At 39.8% G+C, this 15,169-nt stretch overlaps 2 protein-coding genes across 2 annotated transcripts; both read left to right on the top strand.

Moving 5' to 3' along the window:
- Nucleotides 1–2,076: 2,076 nt before the first annotated feature.
- dlb (deltaB) lies at nt 2,077–6,129 on the top strand. The gene is made up of 7 exons (XM_020934520.2): nt 2,077–2,316; nt 2,437–2,676; nt 2,816–2,873; nt 2,959–3,216; nt 4,116–4,477; nt 4,591–4,807; nt 4,915–6,129. Exons 1-7 carry the CDS (start codon nt 2,266–2,268, stop codon nt 5,613–5,615), a joined length of 1,887 nt encoding a protein of 628 aa, XP_020790179.1. The 5' UTR covers nt 2,077–2,265; the 3' UTR covers nt 5,616–6,129.
- A 1,516-nt stretch (nt 6,130–7,645) lies between these two features.
- ppp1r14aa (protein phosphatase 1, regulatory (inhibitor) subunit 14Aa) lies at nt 7,646–12,122 on the top strand. Its single transcript, XM_020934599.2, has 4 exons — nt 7,646–8,086; nt 9,779–9,859; nt 9,936–9,968; nt 11,048–12,122. The coding sequence occupies exons 1-4, from the start codon at nt 7,871–7,873 to the stop codon at nt 11,207–11,209; spliced, it is 492 nt and encodes a 163-aa protein (XP_020790258.1). The 5' UTR covers nt 7,646–7,870; the 3' UTR covers nt 11,210–12,122.
- The last annotated feature ends 3,047 nt before the right edge of the window (nt 12,123–15,169 follow it).

Raw genomic sequence — 15,169 nt, forward strand, 5'->3', positions numbered from 1 at the left:
CATAATATGAATAGCCATAAAAGCACATGGGTGTTTCTGGTTTGAAGCCAAAAACACACAGACACTCTGCATGACTGCCTTCACAATATATTACAATACATTCACCATGCAAGGGCAGCTTAGTTTTAGCTCAACCAACTGATGCAAAGTATGATTTAGAATTGATTCAATGTCATGACCATGTAACACAATTTATATTACTGCTACCCCCATTGTTGACGCTTAAACTCCAACACTGAAAAGCAGAACCACAGAAAACCACAACAGATTTGACTGAAGTTATTTGCCCCACTCTGTTACTGAAGGCCTGGGTACTAAAGGGTTAAGAGTTAACATGACTATAAGTGCAATACAACTTTATATTGCCTGCTGTTCTTGCCACTGTGCGCTCTTGACGAGTCTTTTGTTCTTGTTGAGAGAAGTGTGCCAAGATATGCATGGCCACCACTTCAGGCACGCGTCCTCTCCCTCATTTTAATATGAATGGACCCCCACCCGACCCCTCCCCTCACCACGCTTCAGCGAATACATGGACCACGTCAACACCAGAAGACATGCTTGTGCACTGAGATATGTGCCAACTACTCGAGACATGAGTCTGCACTCTGAGTGACAATTGGAAAAACCTATTCCATGTCGGCCTATCTTATTTTAATAAAGAAACAGATTGAAAAAAAATAAGACTGAATGTATTTCAATAAGGCCACCTGTTATCAATTCACAAAAAGTAAAAGTTTCATTTAAAAAAATAAAAGTTACGTGGTGATGATAAAACTTGCAAGGATAATGCAGTTTCACAATCGTTGAGACATTTTAACTTATCAGCATAAATCTTCTCTCGCGGCTCCATCAGACTAGTTTTGACTCTCCGTCTAAACAACACTTATGTACTTTGCTTTATCTCCATGCCAGTGACAGGTGTTCCTTCCTAAATCAATACTCGCACTCCAGGGCTTAACCGTGTGTGTGCGCGCGCGTGGACGCCTCGGGGAGACAATGGAGGGGTTGGTAGCCCCCACACACAGCCGACCATGTGCCGTTGATTACCATACAGCTGTTCGGATAAGGCCCAAACAAAGGCAACATGATAGTCCGAACTCCCGAAGACCCCCTCCATCCAGCCAGCCCCCACCACACTTACGCGCACACACGCACCGCTGTGGACCACAACCCCAGAGGGCAGGGCGCACTGACAATAGACTTGGGACCTGCCCCGGAGCATTCACTCCACACGCGTCAGGGCAATTAGGAGTGTGCATGTGAAGAAAGAAAAGCTCTGTGCTATTCTTTACAGCTTCCTTACTTTTGTGAACAATACTGGCCTCGGCAAAAATGAAAAACAACTTTAAGAATGTTTGATAGTTGGTGTTGTTGGTTTAGTAAAACCAGGCCAGGTCTATAAAATACTTTTCTCTGTTGTCTATCAACTGTTGCGCACATCGGGGGAAAAAAAAAAAAAAAGTTGCTATTGTCAGTAAACAATCCTCACAAACTGGGCATTTGCTTCAGCGATATATAATGCAACATAAACCAGTGAATAAACTTGCATGCATGAAATAGACTTTAGCTGAGTGTATAAATACAGCCGCCACAATACAAAAATAATAATAATAATAATAATAATTATCAGAACAGGTTTTGTTGCCAAAAATTCACAAACTAGAAATTCGCTTTGGCATTATGGCGCGATATTAAATAAGTCTGAAGATAAATGGACTTTCAAAATGTTTTTATACAGAAAACAACGAAAACAGAAACAATAGTTTTTGTTACATTTTCGGGATAGTTGCCAAAACCATGACACACCATCCTCCATCAGCACATTTTCTGGGTGATTAAAATTCATGCGATAAGGTTAAACATATCTGCCTTGCGCCAGCTTCTAATGCATATTCCAATGTGGCTCATGTCCAGATGTAGAGTGGGCTGTGCAAACCTCCAGGCAAGACCCCCATGTGTCAGCAGCCTGGTCCCCTGAGGTGTGCCCGTGCCCCGCCTCGTGCCAATGACGCTGCGGCTTGGGTATAAAAACCCTCCACATCCTCGCTGAGCAGAACACAAACAAGACAAGTGCTGATAGGAAGGGGCAGAAGAAGGAAGGAGGAGAAGAAAGTACTCACAGAAACAACCACGAGGATTTTATACTTTTTTGGGATTAAGTGTTTTTGAAAACTTGAAAGCACTTTTTTTTTCTCTTTCACTTGAGGACCTAAACGTAACGAATGCGGACTATCATCTAACTTAATAGCAACGAACTTTGAAAAAATGGCTCATCTTTATTTGAGATACTTTTTGGCTCTTGTGCTGGTCAACACCGTAAGTACAATAAGAATCTGTACTGAATGTTAAGTTGTAAAGTTAACTATTACACACAGTTTTACGCGCAATTACGCACGAGATACATGATTTATAATACAATTAACAATTTTGTTACAGGTTTTGTCTTCTGGAGTTTTCGAGCTCAAGATCCACTCATTCCACACTGCGCACCGCATCTGCAGAAAGCACAGGGACTGCCACATTTTCTTCAGAATCTGCCTGAAACACCCAGAAGATGTGATCTCCGCTGAGCCTCCATGCACCTTTGGCACCGGACACACCAATGTCATCCGGGCTGACCACACATCCATCTCCAGCAGCGCACCAATCAGAGTGCCTTTTCATTTCAAGTGGCCGGTAAGTAAACTATAACAGCATTATGGATTGGGAATCGATTCTGTGTCCATCATGCGTCCTGTTATACGGTGCCATGTTGACATACCTTATACAGTTATTGAATTATAATAAGTAATTATATATATATATTTGATTATAGGGAACTTTTTCACTGATTATTGAAGCTTGGAATGCAGAATCTCAGACTGAATACACAGGTATGGTTATCCACTTATGTTTTGACTGTATTCTACTAAAGATATAGAATTATGCATTGACAAATCTTTTTATTGCAATATCTAGAAAACCAGAACAATTTGGTGAGCCGTCTTGCCACCAGGAGAAGACTGGCCATCGGAGAGGACTGGTCCCAAGATGTGCACTTCGGGGAGCAGAGTGAGCTCCGTTACTCCTACCACGTGTTTTGTGATGAGTACTACTTTGGGGATGGCTGTGCTGACTACTGCAGACCCCGGGATGATACTCTGGGCCACTACAACTGTGACAAAGAGGGCAACCGCATCTGTCTGGAGGGATGGAAAGGAAACTACTGCTCTGAACGTAAGTGTGAATCATTAGTTTGAAAGTAAACTATATTATTATAAGGTCCTATCAAATGGTTTTGTTGAAATTTCTGTATACGTTTTTGGTAGATTTTGTCATTTGTTTTAGGTTTATATGAGCAAAACCCAATTTCCAGAATCCATTGCATCATATGAGTGGTCAAAACTTTAAACATCATTACCTCAGAATTACTCAGAATGCAAACAGAACCCTATAATTCTAAGGGGACAAATTGTAACCTCTAATGTTTCAAAGTTATGGAGATTAAAACGCTTCCAAAACATTTTTAAATTGGACATGTTATAAGTAGTGCCTTAAAACTAAAACAAAAGCAAAATCACAGAAAACATCATATATTGAAAAGAAAACTCAATCAGCTTAAACTTAATTAAAAAGAGCACTAGTACAAAGTTCAGCTCATTGGGGTGAAGGCATGCATGAAAACGTTTTATCACAGCTCCTGTCTGTAGCTAATGACAAGGATTATTTGAAGTGGGCAGATTGGCTAGAAGTCTATTCACACCACATAAAGTCTATCCTTTATCTTTGTGACACCCCAAAGTAATGTCCATTAGGATGAGGCAGCAGAGTCTGTGTGTCCCATCTGCCTTTTGTCCTCTGTTACAATGAGAGAAAGAGCGGGACCTCATTAGACGCACATATTTCAAGGTGATGTTTGTGTACGCTTGTGTGTACGCTTGTGTGTGTGTGTATGTGCGATGGGGGAGATAAAAGAAGAAAGCGCTTTCCTTGGGCGGTGTGTCTACCAGCTGCTTGGCTTAATGCTTAACCAACAGTGAAGTCTGGGCTGGGGAGGGGTCAGGCAGGGGCCTACTCCAGTGTTTGAGAAGGCGTGCCCATTGTAATCACACACCCCCCCTCCCTCTTTTCTTCAGCCATCTGCTCAGCGGACTGCAGTGAGAAGAACGGCTACTGCGAGGCCCCTGGGGGTTGTACATGTCGCATGGGCTGGCAGGGCCCCTCCTGCACCGAGTGTGTGCGCTACCCGGGATGTCTGCACGGGACCTGCAGCCAGCCTTGGCAGTGCAACTGTCAGGAGGGATGGGGAGGACTCTTCTGTGACCAGGACCTCAACTACTGCACAAACCACAAGCCCTGTGCCAATGGAGCCACCTGCACCAACACAGGGCAGGGCAGCTACACCTGCACCTGTCGCCCTGGATACGGAGGCACCAACTGTGAGCTGGAGACCAACGAGTGTGACAGCAACCCCTGCAAGAATGGAGGCAGCTGCAATGTAAGTGCAGTTATCTCATTTGGGACTAAATTAAACTGACTTCAAAATATTTTTGCAACCATTCACATCTTAATACTTAATACTATAATATTGTTTTGTTTTATTTTTCACAGGATCTGGAGAATGATTATTCTTGTACCTGCCCTCAAGGTTTCTATGGTAAAAACTGTGAGATCATTGCAATGACCTGTGCAGATGGTCCTTGTTTTAATGGAGGCACCTGTGTGGAGACTATGACCGGAGGATACACCTGCAGCTGTCCCAACAGCTACACCGGCTCCAACTGTGAGAAGAAGTTAGACCGCTGCAGCAACAAGCCCTGCATGAACGGTGAGTGCCTTTAGCGACCTCTGGTGGCTGATGCTGACAATTACAGCACTGAATATCAGTTCTCAGTGTGTGTCTGGTGCTAAAAAGACTGTTCTTTATGTTTTCAGGAGGTGAGTGCTTGGATCTGGGCCAGAGCATTTTGTGCCGTTGCCAGGCTGGTTTCACCGGTGCCAACTGTCAGGTGAACATTGATGACTGTGCCTCCAACCCGTGCCAAAATGCAGGCACATGCCAGGATGGTGTGAACGACTACACCTGCTCCTGCACACTGGGCTACACAGGCAAGAACTGCAGTGTCCGCTCTGACGCTTGTGGGGAGCGGCCATGTCAGAATGGAGGGACCTGCTTCACCCACTTCTCTGGACCTGTGTGCCAGTGCCCAAAAGGCTTCATGGGTCCAAGCTGCGAGTTTACCCTACAACCACCATTCAAACCAGCCCTTCTGCAAACCTCCCAGCCCTCCTCTGCCACCGTCACCGTCTCCTGTATCCTATCTGTCCTGGTTCTTGTGCTGGTGGTTGGCATCATCTTCTTGAGAAGGCGTCGAAGACTCCATGGAAGGAAACCACTGAGCGATATCGCAGTTTACAATGACTTTGAGACTGCCAATAACCAGAGTAGTGAGAGAGATGCTTTTCTGGGACCCAATGGTTTGTTTAAGATCAGTAACAGCACAGCCCGACTCAGCCTCAGCTTGTGCCCAGATGGCAGACCCGGATACAGGTCTGGCCCTGTGGAGAGCAGCCTGTCCAGAGGAGAGAGGCAGGACTTTATGTGGAGGGACGAGTCTGCGCCAGGACTACGATGAACGACTGGGACAACAGGGATATCTGTATAGATGTATTATAGCACTTGTTGCTCCTTGTCTTCATATGCGGTGAAGAGAGGGACATGCTCATGAGCTCAAATGGGCTTATGCTGAAGATAGTATACCAATAAAAATGTAAGCAGAATGAGCAAAATATTGAACTAAAGATGTTTTATGGGCCAGAGCTCTTCCAGTAATATCCAAAGAGAGAAACAATACACTTTTCTATGGACCTACAAAAAAACACACCAAACTGCTGAAGTCACAAACTCTGGTTTTGGTGAACACGCCCGACATGCCCAAAACATGTGTTTTTTATTGGGTTATTATCTTTGTTCAGTTCACTTTGTTTTCTTTTGATTTGACACAGTACTTTTGAGTTGCTTTTCAATCTTGCTTTGTGCGTACCATCATTTTTTTATTCTATTATTTATTTATTCAAAAGTTTAGTTTATGGCTTCACAATGATTGTCACATATGTAGAGATTTATTTATATGATGCTGAATGCTGACCAACGCTCCATGTAATGGGACTGCCCAGGCTGAAATATCCCAAAGATGTCGAAGGCAGGGATATGAGGAAATGTGCTTTATCACTCTAGTCAGCCATTTTGTAACATTATATTTATATTTATATACTGCTGATGTTGGTGCTTGCTTTTGTGCCATTTTGTGTTTATGCCAAAGTTTGTGTTGAGTTAAATATTTTCATGTTTTGGTTTGTCATGTTGTGGTTGTGAGTGATGTTGAATAAAAAGGTTTATTTGATAACTTAGGAGTAATCAATTGTTTTGACTAGATGGGCCTTTCTTTAAAGGGCCCACATTACACTTTTTCTGATCTATGTTATAATGTTGTTTCCTCATCACAAACATCTGAAGTTGTGTTTTGTTACATTCACATATCTTTAACACAAACAGAAAACACTCTATTTCACCTTGTGATGTAATGTAGTAATACAGGAAGTGCTCCACTGTGCATTTAAACTACATACACTTTCACTAGGATCATTTGGATGATTTCAGACCTGGAATTGCCAATCTCTACTGAACAAAGGTGGAACACAGCATTTTGAGCTTTGGAGATACAGACAAATACATGACTGAATGAAACAAAACACAACTCCAGGTATGTTTTTGATGAGGTAGCAAAATTCTAACATGTCTTTAAGTTCACAAGTATCAATTTTGCACAATATAGGACATTTAAGTATCGGCCACCAGCTTGTCTCCATGGAAAAGTTATTGCTTTCCTTCAAATGTGTAATTTAATAAATGAAAGAAAAATGAATGGCATACAGTGGAACATTCCAGGCAAGCAATACGATCTCCATGGAAAAAAGCATTTTCAGAGAAGATTATGACAATGAGCCTATCAAAGCAGCAAAGCATTGTATTATAGCTCTTGTTGAGCTCAAATGGTGTTGTGCCCTTTTGCTTGAGGAGCTTTGTAACTCACATAAGAAAAAATAAGCACTCGCAGAGATCCAGTATTTGCCTTTATCAACTTAATTTTAAAAAACAAAAATATTATATTTTCAATAGATTTTTAGTGGTCATAAAATAGTATCTCTCCTCCCTAGATGCTGACACTGCTTCCCCCGCCCTGCTGCTACAGGTGTCTAGATACACTTGATTGGAGAAGGGGGGTTGGGGGATAGAGATCAGAATGACCTCAAATACATTTTTTTTAAATAATAAAGAAAAGTGTATTTTATTAATACATTAATTCATCAAATTAATAATTTCTTAAGTAAATATAAACTGGCTCCGACAAATGGGTTTATGTTGAAGATACCAAAAATTCACACAAAATGAGTAAAATTATTTAACTAAAGATGATTTATAGGTCAGAGCACTTTCAGTAATATCCAACTAGAGAAACAATACTATATATTTGGTTAGATTCAGGGTGGCCTACTCGTCCCACAAAGCAGCAATAGAAGCACGTGCCTTACCACATTATGTCGCACCACTGCCCCCATGTGGATGGAGATTATATCCTAATCAGGAAAAAAGTTTTGCACACATCGCAGCTTCATTCTGAAAATAAATAAATAAATAAGATTCATAAGTTCCAATTTAGTGATTTAATTTCACTTACTCCAATTCCACTTAGGTTGGTTCCATGTTCACAGAGCCCACGTGAAATCAGTGCAGGTCCATGGTGCAGACTAGAGTAGTGTGTGTCTCCCTCCCTCCTTCGTGCACCCGGAGTGGAGGATCCTGTCAGACCAGCGCAGACACAGACACAGCATGGCCGCAGACCGGTGTGGGAGTCCCCCTCTGGACCACGGAACAGGCGGCGACCAGGCTCCGGAGTTTGACCCGGAGTTTGACGAGCTGCATGGAGGCAACATACCCAAGAGACACGCGCGGGTTACGGTCAAGTACAACCGAAAAGAGCTGCAGAGGAGACTGGACGTGGAGAAGTGGATCGACGAGTGTCTAGACCAGCTGTACTCTGGACAGGTGAGAGGTCGATGCACATAACATTGTTTTAAAGAATTTTGGCCAACAGCTTAAGGGCGAGCCAGTAAAAGTTGGAATTAGTTAATGTGTCTACTTTTTTATTGTTTTATTTTATTTTATTACATTACTTTTCCTTTTTACATGTTTAAAGATATATTTTTAGACTGGGCATGCTCAAAAAGTATATATAAACTTCATAAAATAAGGCTATTAATCTTATCTATGGCCTAAATCTATTCTCAGTACTTTTTGCTTGAAATATGAGAACATATTTGGAGTGAACACAGTGACAGGTCATGCTTGGTTAGGCCTAGTGCAAAATACACATTAACAATACCAAGAATTTGTCTCTATAGTGATTATCAATATTATCTGACATGCCAAAAGGACCCACGTGATGTGCAATGTGTTTAGCAGAGACTGGGCTAATATTAATGAAATTCAAAGTTTGTTAAGTTCTGTATCCTAGGCTAAATTTTTTCACATTGCAATTTATAGATGAATAGATATGTACAAAAATTATAGAAACAGTATGAAACTTCACAGAATAGGCTTATATAGTTGACACTTCTAATATGAGATCATATTTGGAGTGAACAGAGTAATAAATCTTGGGCCTATTTCAAAACAAACAACATTGTTTAACACCAAAACAATACATGATTTGCACATAATATCTCTCTAGTGAATTTTAGTATCATAAACCAAAATGATGTGTGATGAGTTTAGAAAAAGAGATATGGGCCCGCCTGCCTATCCTTAAATGGCCACCTCCTTATCTTCCATGTGTTTAAGAGATCTATGTCTGTCCCTTTCTCACTGCCATACATGGACAGTGTCGTAGCCGTTGTAATGAATGAGTTATGAGAAAAACGAAAGCTCTGTAGGTCCCCAGAGGTAAACAATGCTACATCTGCAGTCACAGCCAGCAGAAGCAGAAGGCATCGCCCTGTATTTCATACCAAGAAGGAAATGATGGGAGTGAAGCTGAAATGTTGTTGAAGTCAAGAATGTTGTTTACACTTGGGATAAATGAAGTCAGTATAGCCACAGTGAGAAATCGGTTGGCAAATTATAAAAGCAAAGCTAATACAAAGAAATAGGGCAGGGTGAGATTATTGATCATTCAGCTTTCAATATTGATTTTATGAGCATAAACAATAACAAATTGCTATTTAAGATCAATAATACACACATTTCTTTTGCTGTGCTGTGCTCCAAACCACATGCATTTACTGACAGAGGATGGACTGTAGACCGCTTCATTGACGATGAGACATAACTGAATCTCAATCTCTATTAAAATTTTATTAATTGCCCAGCCCTACTCTGAAATATTTTAGCACTTTCCTGACTGTGGTTAAAGAAAACAAAACCAAAAAAAAGAACAAAAATTTTATAATTGAATCTGACAATCCATCTACAACATGGTAATTATATTTGAGTCTGAACTGTAGTAATAGCCAATGCCCTCCCTGACTGTGCCTTGGTCCTGGCCTGATTCCAGCTCCAACAGAATGTGCCTGTGAAGATGGGACGGTACAAAAGCTATTTGTTCACACTGAGCGACCTCTGTTCCACTGTAGAGTACATGAACATTACTACTGCCATTGTTCCAGTGTTTAGCAGCTTTCTCAGCAAACAAGATGCCTGCATATTCATATTTGTTGTCCTATTTTTTCTGTTCACCAGGAGAGTGATATGCCAGAGGAGGTTAACATTGATGAACTTATCGAGATGCCAAATGATGAAGAAAGAGTAAAGAAATTACAGGTATTTGTTTAACTGTTATAATATTGTGACCACATTTACAATAATCTAATTTAAAGTCTATTTTTTTTTTTTACAGGAAGTTTTCCAAAAATGCCCTAAGAACACAGAGGTATGTGTGTTGCATTTCCTGCTTGGTGACATTGGCATTCTTTCCACTATCACTCCATAACAATGGCGTTCTGTGCTCTTTTCTCCTTTTCTTCCTATTTGATCTCTAAAACAACAAGTCTTTCTGGACGTCTTCACTTTCTCTCTGTTCAAAGATGCAAATATAAGCAAATCAGCAGGGTGTGTCTGCACTACTCCAATCCATTCACTACTGTATCTTTAAGGCTCGCTCAGGGGCTTTCCTCAAGGAAATTTATGCAAATTTATTTGCATATTGATATATTCGACTTGTATTAGGGTGCGTTCACAGAACAAATAAACTTCCAAATAACAATTTATATTTCTGCACTTTTGTGAGAAATTTCACATTTGTCCAATATATAAACCTCAACCAGTACATTTGAAGACATAGTTTAAGATAATATAGTATGAAAATATACACACACACACACACCCAAATATATGAATATATGCCCTGGGGCAGACTCACAAAAGTGATGCTGCCAATCTCTACCATCAGTCACTCACACACACCACGTTCATATGGTGGAATCATTCCTCTGCACTTCAGATTGGGGATCCACTGCCCTGACCACTGAGCCACTGTCACTGTAGTATGTACCTTTTTGCCAAAAAAATATACATGAAAAACATGTTTTGTTTTGTTTTATTTTGGATGTTTTTATTGAGCTGAAAACTGTTTTGATGAGGCTGATAAACTGGACTTTATTTGGCCTGGAGGAGGGCCTCCTCCTGCTTGTTTCCATGCAAATGTTGCTCTTTTGACTCTTATCTTCGTTGAGAATGTTCCAAAATGTGGTTTTAAAGTTGTTTTTTTTTCATGGAATCATTCAGTTGACTTTCCATCTCCAGAAAGTTACCTGCTATAACTTTAAGCTAATTGCAATTTTGTGTACTATTTTGAACTGCCCTAAAAGCCTTTTATGGGCATGTAATGGCCCATGTAATTGTTATGTCCACATTAAACAAATACATATAATACATGTAATAATATCTTTTCCACACACAATATAATACACTGAACATGACCTGCATTCTGACTTGAGTTTTATCTTTCAGAGCTTCATCAGAGAGCTGGTGGAGAAACTGGAGGGGATGCACAAACAGGAGGAGTTGCAGACTCTCGGCATCGAGCATCCAGTCATCTCCCACGGCCACTATCGCCACGAGCCGTACCACTTCAACCACCCCCATCAACGGGGCCCCAACAAGACCCTTTAGGACTCAATCACGCACTGAGGACCCCCTCTGGACTTACACACAGTCTTAATTGAACATGTATTTATTTTAGCTTTCATAACAGGGGTGGCTCAGGAGGGTTGTGCTGTGACAGTCCCCTCTTGTGTGACCAATGTACCTCCATATTAACCCCAAATATTTTTGCTTCTTTTTCATGGGGCATCCAATCTCAACTAAAAATATTCAAATGGCATACAGTTAGTGTTCAAAATAGGGCTGAAATTATTAATTTTATATAATTGTTGACTGATCATTGTTATCTGGCTTATACAGACTGTAAAATGCATGTTAAAAGATGTTTCCTGATGAAGACAGAGGCATTACTAAATAAAAATGTATAAACAAATAATTCATGGTTTCCATTAGAAGGGGGGATTGTACAACATTTTTAAAGCTGTCTATCATGTTATAACATTCCCTAATCAAAAACATGTTCCACCATTAAAAGGCTCTAAATGTCATATGTGAGCCCCCCCATGGAAGACCCCCCCAGCCCCTCCGAGCTGGAGCTGCCCCTGCATAATACATGTATAGTCTGTGTAGTCTGTGACAACTTGACAAGCCTTTGTAAATGAAATATCCCAGAAAATAATCATCTTAAAATATACTGCAGATTAACCACAATTTTATGCTTTGTGCCATTTCTGCAATCAATTAGCAATTAGCAACCACAAAAATTAATTTATTATGAAAGATATTGGCAAGCACAAGTTTAAGTGTAGATCTTCCTTGTAAGCAAGATGAATTGATTTGTACTATACAGATACATTTGACCTTTTGACCAAGCATGCAACCGTGAACATGCTCCCTAGTATTAATAACTTTAATAAGATTGTGTAACCCTGAATTGTTTTATTTAGTTATAGTTTATAGACATTGATTTTTACTAACAGAATTAGGCCTATGTTTATTTTCAGTCTGTAAAAAGTAATTAAAGTAATTTAAGTAGTAAAGTAATTTTCTCTATTTTTCACAGTCTTAACACTATATTGCTGTTTTGTTCTGCTTAGTGGCATGCAGTCAAATATGTAAGAAAGATCTGGATGAAAGATTGTGTGAACTAATCTAAGCCAAGTAGCAACTGACAGGTAAAGAAATTTGACACATGCAGTCCAGACTCCACCAGAAATGTACATGTGATGTTTCTGTTAAATGCTGAATGTTTCTGAACAGCAAACAGTTCAGACACAGAGGGGTGAACTATGTAGCCCTGTAATGATAACAAATTTGTGAAAAAAGTGTGATATATTGTTGAAGAATATATAGATGATAAATGATAATACTGAACCCAAGAGCAGATTTAAACCACAAAACTAAATCTACAATATGAGTAAAAAACATGAGCTTCATGATAAATAAACAGCAGAATGGACTAGTTCAGTATTTAGTCTGCATTTTAGTTGTAATATAGGTCATTAATTCAAACTTTTACAGCTTAAATCTGATCATATAGCTAAAACATAGCCAAACATTTCACAGAAGTGCCAGTAATGATAAATATTGACTCCAAAAATATTGTTCTAGCTTCATATATTGAACCATAAGTTGATATAGTAATTATCATGTCAGGCCTAGAACCGGAAGGCTCTTGTCCCTGAGTTCAGCGTGTCTAATTATGGTTCTACATCGTACATGCATTGGGTTATTGATCCTAATGGGAAAAATATCTAAGGGTATAACAACACACTAGCCTGGATAGTGAAGAACTGATTTAATTTAATCTTTTGTGTATTTGCAATGGTTACTAGTAAATGCTGCTATTTAAAGGTAGGTTACACTATGTAACTTGTTTGGGGGAGGGTCCTATATTCCATACAAATCACTGCACCAGGCCAAGTTACAGGTCAGATCTGTGGAGAAGTGACCCCATTCACTATAACAGTGCATGTGTATTTAAAAACCTCTGTAGTTTAATAAATACAAGATACATAGGTAAGTTTAATATGTGGAACATTCCAGGCAGAAAATAACTTCTCAATGGCCTCAATGGACCTTCTGTTACTGAATTATTTAAATGTGTTGTTTTTCATGTTCATATTTATTTTGTTGGCATACAACATGATGCAGTTTTCTTCTGTGAACACAAGGGGGCAGAGCAGGACCTCGTGAGGAGCCTTCACTTTTCCTCTGGACACAACACATCTCTGAGGCAGGTACATCCCTCTCATGATGTGCCCATTGTATTCTATGTGTACTTTATGTGACAGTAGATTCCTGCCTTGGCCACACTGACCTTGACAGGCTGTAATAAAGCCAGCTATAGGACCAGCAGCAGTGTCCACTTAAAGACTTCCGCTGAGGACTGAAAGATGAATGGCATTTTGATTCAAGGCCATGGCGCCTTAAAGGTGCACTACGGAACTTTTCTGGTAGTGGGCCTGCCAGTTGCTTGTCTCAATGGAGATTTTATAGCTTTGCCTGGAATATCTCACAGTATAGCTTTAAATTAACCAACCTCTCTATATAATATAATTATATTTGGCCCGCGGGATCATATCATATATGCATTAGAGCTGAATAGGGACATTATTTATTTAACATTTTGTTATTATTTTATATTATGCTTGTTCTGGATTCAGTGTTTAAGCAAAACTATTATTAAACATCTATTTTAATAAGAAAGGTTTAACATTACATATCTCGAAAGAAGAGAAAACATGCAGATCTGGTTGAAATTTTACAATAAATATTTAGTTTGGCCCACGACTTAGTCCCAGTTTTTAATTTTGGCCCTCTGTGAATTTGAGTTTGACACCCCTGGTCTATAGAGACAAGCAGGAGACACCATCAGGCCATTTTGACACCACTTTATAATAACTGCACTTTAAAGGTTGTATGGAGGATGTTTTTTGTTTTTTTTCAAATTGTCAGTGAAAGTTTAAATTACCATTACAGAGATGCAGCAGCTTTGTAATTATGATGACCAAAAAAAAAAAAAAAAAGAATGAAAATCTATCAACTGTGGATGTAGTGAGGCCAGATAAACATCAGCCAATAGATAACAAGGCTACCTCATTTTCTATTGGCTGTTAGGTTGTCACTCGAACTCCCTATGTTTCTAGTGTAACTGACTCGTTGGCGCGCGGGGATTACGTGGTTTATGCAGCGGTTCTTAGAGGCTTTTTCAAACTGTTGCTTCCTTGCAGTTCGCACAAAATTTGTTGAGATAGCGGACGAGAATCCACGACCAATTCACCGCAAAAGAAAGTCAGTTTCTGAGGTCGCTGAAAGAATAAGAGAGGGGGAGAAGGGGAAAAGGAGCAAAGCCAAACTGAGGTGATTCTTGGAGATTCCTTCCAGGGATGGCGCGACCGAAGCAGACAAAGGGTCTAAAAACTGACGCGTTGGTCACCAAATTATTTCTAGACAGGAAATTTCAACAGTAATTCTGAACGCGCACTGGCTGTAAACAATGTGATTTCTAGAGTAAAGAGGCAGGAAGAGATGTTTCTACTGAGGGAGCTGTGGAGGAGGAAGGTGGTGTCACGCATGCACAACATTTGAAAAAGGACTGTCTCTCTTCCCTTAAAAAATCCTCTATACAACCTTTAATAAGCCTTTATAAAGCATGAACAAAGAGTTGATTAATAATTTAAAAATAGTTTACCGTACTAAGAATAATTCAGGCTTAGTAACTATTTAAAACCATGGTATGTAACAATTTAGCCAAAAAATAATTGATGATATTGAAAAAAAACAATAAACGATAAGGATATTATTTACTTTCAGTTTGGTTTATCACACTGAAAAACATCCTTTATTCTGAGCGAGCTTCCATCCGCTCTAACCTCTCTTATTGGCCTCCTCCTGTGGAGGTTTTTTATGGAAATGTTTGGTTATAATCTTCCACAGGCATAAAACGTATCTATTTCCACTGGGAATGTTAGGGAAATATGATCTGACCTTTCTATTTCCATGGAATCATGCAGGTAATGTCCAAAC

The sequence above is a fragment of the Boleophthalmus pectinirostris genome, unplaced genomic scaffold, assembly GCF_026225935.1.
Source record: "Boleophthalmus pectinirostris isolate CB_2022bp ecotype Guang Dong unplaced genomic scaffold, ASM2622593v1 HiC_scaffold_12, whole genome shotgun sequence".
NCBI classification, from domain to species: domain Eukaryota; kingdom Metazoa; phylum Chordata; class Actinopteri; order Gobiiformes; family Gobiidae; genus Boleophthalmus; species Boleophthalmus pectinirostris.

Excerpts from the sequence above, each read along its gene's own strand:
- dlb (XM_020934520.2), top strand. The coding sequence starts at position 2,266 with ATGGCTCATCTTTATTTGAGATACTTTTTGGCTCTTGTGCTGGTCAAC. Across the intron at positions 2,677-2,815 it reads CTTTTCATTTCAAGTGGCCG|GGAACTTTTTCACTGATTAT; the intron begins GTAAGTAAACTA and ends ATTTGATTATAG. Across the intron at positions 4,478-4,590 it reads AGAATGGAGGCAGCTGCAAT|GATCTGGAGAATGATTATTC; the intron begins GTAAGTGCAGTT and ends TATTTTTCACAG.
- ppp1r14aa (XM_020934599.2), top strand. The coding sequence starts at position 7,871 with ATGGCCGCAGACCGGTGTGGGAGTCCCCCTCTGGACCACGGAACAGGC. Across the intron at positions 8,087-9,778 it reads ACCAGCTGTACTCTGGACAG|GAGAGTGATATGCCAGAGGA; the intron begins GTGAGAGGTCGA and ends TCTGTTCACCAG. Across the intron at positions 9,969-11,047 it reads AATGCCCTAAGAACACAGAG|AGCTTCATCAGAGAGCTGGT; the intron begins GTATGTGTGTTG and ends TTTATCTTTCAG.